This window comes from Seriola lalandi, unplaced genomic scaffold, assembly GCF_002814215.2.
Source record: "Seriola lalandi dorsalis isolate HSWRI2012SDOR001 ecotype SW California unplaced genomic scaffold, Sedor1 jcf7180002054977, whole genome shotgun sequence".
Taxonomy (NCBI): Eukaryota; Metazoa; Chordata; class Actinopteri; order Carangiformes; family Carangidae; genus Seriola; species Seriola lalandi.
In genome coordinates this window covers 424,297-431,880 of record NW_019525527.1, presented here as the reverse complement: position 1 = coordinate 431,880, position 7,584 = coordinate 424,297, and the positions used below count along the sequence as shown (strand labels likewise).

At 43.6% G+C, this 7,584-nt stretch overlaps 1 protein-coding gene across 4 annotated transcripts in view; it reads left to right on the top strand.

Annotated features, from left to right (window-relative positions):
- The window catches only part of agap1 (ArfGAP with GTPase domain, ankyrin repeat and PH domain 1), a 134,436-nt gene that overhangs the window by 57,321 nt on the left and 69,531 nt on the right, over positions 1-7,584 (top strand). For all 4 annotated transcript variants that reach the window (XM_023396449.2, XM_023396446.2, XM_023396445.2 and 1 more), the window contains exons 2-3: positions 7,215-7,273; positions 7,384-7,471. In XM_023396449.2, the coding sequence (XP_023252217.1) occupies positions 7,215-7,273; positions 7,384-7,471 (147 nt within the window). The remainder of the gene's footprint in view (positions 1-7,214; positions 7,274-7,383; positions 7,472-7,584) is intronic.

The window sequence follows — 7,584 nt, the reverse complement described above, 5'->3', positions numbered from 1 at the left end:
TGAACTAAAGCAATAATCAGGTTTAATGAGATCAGCTGTGGCCTGAATGTGACACCAGGTGTTCCTCACTTCTCTGTATATAAACCTGACAACACACTCCAATTAATCACAATCAAACACTTCCTGACCTGAAGCAGAAACACACGTTAAGCACCGAGTGTTTCTTCAGCCTCCTGCGGAGATGTTTGGATTTTATTTAAATTAAACCAGGTTCAAATCTGAGTCTTAGTAACTACTAGAACGGGCAAGAAGTTAAAGCTGGAGTCTATAAAATGGAAATAATTCTTTGTTGCATTGCTGCACGGCTCTTCTGCTGGATTTCAGTGCGTCTCCACAGTGTAAATAAAGTTTTTTCAAATCAACAGGCAGGAAAACAAACCTTTATTTAACTCAGGCTTGTTGATCCAGAGTTGTGGATGTTTGGTCGACTGCAGCCAGCGACACTTACGGAGGATTAACATCCTCTCAGCAGCTCATTCATACTTGAACTGTCCTTCAGCCTCCTCTCCACGTTCTTATATTGATCTCTTTATTTCATCTCTAAACACTCAGCTGTGAGGCCGAGCGTCAGTCCTACCTGTTCTGGTCCGGGTCCGGTCCAGTTGAGGCTCCCAGTGTTCAGACAGAACTTTAAACAGTCTGATCTCAGTTTGTATCGTCAGACGTTGAGCCAGAGAGAGACCTTAGAGAAACCCACATCTCCTCTCTGTTTAAACACAGCTTCCTGTTTGTGTTTTCATCCGTCATCACATGACGGACGCATCAGAATCTGATTGGTTTACATTTTAATAATGTACCTGCTGAAATAACTGAGGTCATTCAGAATAAAACGATGGTCATACTGTCTTAAACCTTGAGATCAGTTCCTCTATTTTCTGTTTCCACTCCACCTTCATCACCCTCCGTCCACAATAGAAAACTATACAAATTATATAACATTCATATTTATACTGTAAATATACTTAATATAAGTAAACGTTCATAAATTCACTTAGAAATCATCAAAAAGAAAAACCTGCAGGTAATGTCAGGTGTTTTATTCAGATGTTTTTATTTAGAGTGTTTGACCCGTTTACTACAAACACGTTCCTCTGATTGTTTATTATAGTCAAAATAAATCAAATCTTTTATTTTTTAACTAAAAAATGTGGTTTATTTTTATGTAAATTAAATTTATTGATCATAAAATTCCAGAAGAAAGTGTAAAAGTCACGATAAGGAGTTGGAATGAAGTTGCCTGAAAAGGTGTGATGTGATTATTGGGTAATAATTTCACACTTCCTGGTCCGTTTGGACCCGGGAGGAAAACGCTGCGTGGTGGATGGGAGAAGAAGACGTATCGCAGTAATACAGTTCGTCATGAATCACTGCAGACGGGAGCCGATCACAGCTGGAAACAGCTGCATTATCCTTAGATAATCTTCCCCTGAAGGAAGGCAAAGAATAATAGTAGGAGTGATGAAACTTATTTTTAATATATTTATACATCACTGATGCTCCAAATATCTCAGCAACATGTTTCTTATATTCCTGCAGCAATAACTCTCCCCTTCATGTGTTCATCCACTCACACATTCATCCGGAGGTAAAACCTGTGAGTCTGAACTTGTTTGATGCAGAGGAGACGTTGAAATGTCAAAATCCCAGAGAGGAAATGAAACTCGGAGCAGTCCTGGATTTCATTTGCATCTTTTGATCTTCATCTTGTTTCATCCCTCACTTCCTTTTCCCTCCCTCTGGTCCTCCCCCTCTTCCTCCACTGTATATACAGATGTACATATATATATATAAATATAAATATACATATATATTCCTCTTTGAAGTGTCCATGACGCTGTGGAGAGAGACGGGACCGGTTCAGACCTGTCAGACCAGATTGTGGGTCACAGAGACTCGTCCTCGCTCTGCTGTTTGTTCCTGTTGTGTCTCAGTCGATGTGTTTCCGTAAACACACTATTTGTGTGGCCCTCGACACACACACACACACACACACACACACACACACACACACACGTGTCACTGTGTTGTGTTGAAGGCTGTTTCTGCTTTTTGTTGGGAGGTTTGTCTTCACAGGTTTTTGGCTCTTTAGATCTCAGATGAAAAGAGAATCGTGTGTTCTGGTGAAACTCGTCTTGATTTGTTCATGTGGATTCTTCACACTCAGGTTTAAAGCTCGTGCTTTAGTTTGGTGTTAAATGTGTTGAATAATCAATAAATCACAGCTGAGAGATTCTTCTATTTTTATTTTCAGCTTCCAACGATGATGAAAACTAGATAATGGAGATAAAACGTTTCTTGTGCCTCACTCGTCTTGAGCAGTTTGCCGGTTCAGACTCTTTCTATATATATATATATCTATGTCATGAGAGACCACGCCCTGTTTGGCTGCTGTCCCACGCTCACGTCTCTTTAACTTTTACCCTTTTACACCAAAATCAACAGGAATCAGTTTTTAAAACGCGAGTAAACCCTCTAATAAAAGCTGATTGACTCGTGTTCCACTGTCGGTCCAGCTTTTCTTTCTGTTCAGACTGTTTTTATGCTGAATTGTATTTAAAGTTTAAAAAGTTCCACGGTTAAAGTCAGTGAGTCACCGTGTTAAATAATCCTGACTATGATTTTTGCCATAATGGAGCAGACCTAAAATAAATGTTTTAATTGGATTTAAAGCAGAAATAATGTTTCCTGTTCTCCTCTGTCACATGTCACTGTAAAGGAAATAGTTTTTGTGTTTAAACAAAACTTCATTTGAAGGCATCACATTTGTCTCTGTGAGGTTGAGTTATTGAAGATTTAAAGATTTTGACTTCAGTCTTGAAAGGTCAGAGGTCAAACTCAGTAAACCTCCCCTGTTAATCACCTGAGGAACGTGTTCCTGCTCATACATGTTCTCCAACACAGAAATAGAAACAAACGAGTGAAATGAAAGAGAATTAATGACGGAGATTATTCTGGAGAGAGTCCTGGCGCTTTACTTTGAAGGTCTCCTCCTCCTCCTCCTCCTCCTCCTCTTCCTCTGCCATGTGTTTTAGTCTTTCTTTTCTTTCTGCAGCTCAGTGTTGGCACAGAGGGCTGAAATGATGGAGGGATGGATGGAGGAGTGTTTTCAGTCCCACGGCGCTCGTTCTCATTTCCATGTTTTTCCTCCCTGAGCGATGACGAAGAGGAAGAGCTCGACATCTTTTTCTCCTCGTCTTCGTCCATCTGTTTCTCTGCATCTGTTCTCTCCTCGTCCTTCTTCCTCCCTAAATTTATCTGCTCTTATTTGTCTCTTGGTCTTCATTCCTCTGTCCTCTCTTTCACTCTCTGTGGGGCAAAGTTTCAAGTTCAAATCATAAAGCAGGTCGTTCTTTAAATAGTTCGTTCCCCTTCTCTCCACCTTTCTCTCTCTTTCGTGATCTGCATCCTGAGTTCAGAGATGATGCAGCTTTTCTTCCTCCTGATGAATGATGTTTATTCCTCTGTGTGTGTGTGTGTGTGTGTGTGTGTGTGTGTGTGTGTGTGTGTGGATGGATTGATTTTGTTCAAGTGCTGCAGTGCCCACATGTTCCCAGATGTTTTCTCGTCATCTTTTGTTTTATTTTCTACCCAGAATCCTCTCTGGCTCAGAGTCTCCCTCCGCTCTGACTCGACACAGTTTTGTCAGCAGTTTTTATTTCTCTGTTGACGGAGGTCAAAACACTGATGTACAGTGTTTGTACAGTATTTTCACTGTGTTTTCACAGTGTTTACCTAAGAGCACCAGCAGGTGGTTATTAAAGATCATCGTCTGCAGGAAGATGCTGCACTTGTTCCCTTTTCCCTGAGCTCATTGTTAGTGTTGGTTCCAGCAGTGTTGAAGCTGCAGATGATAATTATTTTCATCATCAGTTTATCTGTTGATTATTTTTTAATTTATAAACAAAGCATTTAAAAAATAATGAAATAAAATAATAATAATAATAATATTAATAATAACGATGGATTTCAATTAGAGCCAAGACATAAACTCAACACCAGTTCAACCATCTCACCTTGACCACCAGCTGATGATGCTCCTGCAGGGTGGGTCGTACTGGGAGCCAGCGTAGGGGAACTGGAGGGCCCCCGAAAACAGGAAGCAGCTGGATCAACATCCTGCCTGGCAGAGAGGGAGGGGGGTCGGGGTGGGGTCGGGGGGGTGGCGTCCCCTAAACAGGCCGGCGTTTGTAAGACCCTCAACAATATCCCCCTCTGTGTGACCGCCGGCCAATAGGGAAGCTTCTCTCTGGATTCTTTCCAGACAGATACCATCCACACACACACACACACACACACACACACACACACACACACACACACACACACACACACACACACACACACACACACAGTAGAAAACAGCAGAAACAAACACACTGTGTCAGTATCATAGCAACAGGAACAGTTGGAGGAAAACGTCTGTTTTCAGGACAGATGTGTGATGATGTCGAGCTCGAGGATCTGATGTGGAGTCACAACGATCAGTTGATTAACAGAAAAATTATCAGTAACTTTTCTGATAATCAATAATTCATTTGGATTTTGGACGAAACGACATTTGAAGAGTTTGAGTTTTTTCTTTGTGACGGTTTTTAAACCAAACAGGAAATAATTCAGTCATTAATGTGAAGCTCTTCTCTGTTTTTATATTATTGTAAATATTTTCATGTGTTCTCTGACACTTTATTGCCGATATGATTGATCAGTTCATTGATCAGTTCTTAGGAAAAGAAATGACAGATTGAAGCACTTTGTGTCCGACATGACGGATCAAGCGAGGCGGTGTTTGAGGACACAGGAGAAGACTGGTGGGTTTCTAGGGCATAATGGGGCAGTGGGGCAGCTTATTGTTGCCCCGGGCTCCACCAGCGGGGTCGTGAGGTCATGATGAGGTCACGTGGCTCCTGTAGTTTTAAAGCAGCACTGGACATATATTAATGTCCTGCGTTCTCCTTCAGAGCTGAGTAAAGATCTAGTCTCACACTGATGGAGAAGCAGATTCTTGAGACTTTGTGTTGGGGCAGTCGGAGAGGTCAGAGTGTCGGACCGAGGGTCAGCAGGTCAGCCGCCATTAAAACAACTGGTTCATGAAGACACGAGCCGGTCTCTGAATCTCCATCTGTCTCGTCTCGCCGTGGAAAAGAAGTTTTACCGCCTGGTGATTCAGCAGGAACGCAGCAGATTGTACGTGTTTTGTTTCGTGTGGTTTCTCACGTCCAACAACATCAAGTCAGTGTGAAACTCCGTCACTGTGATTATCTGGATTGTTGGTGTCACTTGTTTGTTTCCCGCTCAGATTCGACCTGAGCAGGTGAAAACAAACTGAATTTCACAGTTTGAAACCACAAACTTAAAATCACTGTAACTCTGTTTATTTATTATATTTCACATCTTTTTCTGGTCCAGAGGTCACGGTGCTTCAGGGCTTTTAGCACTTTGTCTCCTGTCTCTCTCTCTCTGGTGGAGAGACACTGAGTCTTCAGGCTGACACAGATTGCTGCTGATGAATTAGTAAAAAGGGACTGGGGGGCTCTGAGTGGCTCCGACCCACTGGCCTAGTTAACACCGAGGCCGAGGTGTCGCAGAGAGCAGCAGGGTCAGCGGCGTCTGAACAGGGTCGAGGAGGTTCAGGGTCCTGGACCTGGTTCTAGATACATTGGCATCAGGTCACACTTGTGTCTTTGGATCACTGATTGATTCACACAGTGTATTTCACAGAACGTGGAGCCTTCTGTGTCACACTGGTTTAGATAAGAGTGTCGTACAGACCTGAGCCACACCTTCTGTTTTTCTTTAAATCTCAGTTTCTCATCAGTTTGAATGTGAATGAGTCTGTGAGCCGAGATGTTCGGGTTTGTTTTGTTAATGTTTGTTGCTTCGATGAAATCAATCAAAATCAACATGAAAAAGCTTTTCCAAAACACTCACACGTTTGTTTGTCGTCTTTTGGTCATGTGACCTCGGCCGATCCCCGCAGATTAAACAGCAGCGTCTCAGTGAAGATGGGAAACTTTGCGTAGCTGTAAAAATGCAGCTCGTTGTGTGACTGAGCGTCTTTGGCTCGTTCACAGTGAGAGCTGATTCTCCTGCACCTGTTGTTTCCTGTGTAAAATCTGACACTGGCAGCGAGCTGCTGCACGTTCTCTCTCCAGAGAAACGCTCGTCTCATCATGTGATCTCCCTCAATCAACACGTCTGCTCCTCAACACGTCTGCTCCTCAACACGTCTGCTCCTCCTGCTGCAGCAGATGTGAGTCAAAGACGCCGGTTGATGATGCAGAGAGACGTGATGCTGCCGCCGAGCAGACGACTCAGAGCTGTCAGACACCAACTCCAAAATGTTTGTTAGGACCAAAGATGTAGAGACGTCCACAGCTGTGTGTGTGTGTGTGTGTGTGTGTGTGTGTGTGTGTGTGTGTGTGTGTGTGTGTGTCTGGACAGAGGGATGTGACCTCCCTGATAACACTGACTATCTCACTTCAATAACACACACTTGGATAGTTGAATCTGGAAATTGTGTGTGTGGGAGGAAGATCAATTCGCCTCCACCCCCACCTCATTTCCCATGACCTCTCAGCCCCACTGCCTCTGCTCTGGAGCTTAACACACACACACACACACACACACACACACACACACACACACACACTCAGCGCTCCAAACAAACCAGCTCTGTAGAGACAAACATCAAACTGAAGCTGCTGTCGCTCAGAACAACAGAATAAATGAGAGTGTGTGAGTCGTTCATCCTGAGATCATCACTGTGACACCTGAAGCTGTTCATCATGAGACCTGGACTCCGTCATTACGAGGTCTTGAATCGTTGTCAGCATCTGGATATACTGTATATATAAAACATCTGGATGGCTCCTAATTGATTCCAGGTTTCTTTGACGTTTCTCAGTTTATTGCTGCAGATAAATATAAAAACATTTTTTACTTCTTAAAACTAGAAATTTAAAATGAGATTTATCTGAGAAGGAACTTTGTGTTGTTGGGTTTAATCCTGCTGTCAGTCATCTGTCAGCTCTTCCTCCTCCTCGTCTTCCTCCCCTCTCATCACTGAGCAGGAACAGATCCACTCCCTCGTTACCGCCGCTCGTCGTGTCGTTGTCGTGCGAAGGTCGAGTCGTGGCGACCTCTGCTGCACCTGAAGGCGCCGCCTGTTCGTTACAGCTGATTGACAGGTGTCTCCCTCTCTGTGTCTCTTACAGATGCGTTCGTGAACAGTCAGGAGTGGACGCTGAGTCGAATGGTACCAGAACTGAAAGTGGTGAGTTCAAAGACCTCGCACTAAATCACGTGACTGTAATTAAAGCATATTGTGTATTATTGAACTCTTGACACTGACTGATCACCCCTCCCCTCCTGTCTCCGCTGCAGGGCATTGTGGGTAACCTGGCCAGCGGTAAGTCGGCGCTGGTCCACAGGTACCTGACGGGGACGTACGTCCAGGAGGAGTCACCTGAAGGTAGGAGCACTCCTCTTTCTTCCTGTGTTCATCAGGTCTGGCTGGATCTGTTCATTCAAATAAAAAATTAAAAACCTCCAACGTTTCTGAGCCAAACTCATCCAGATTTACCC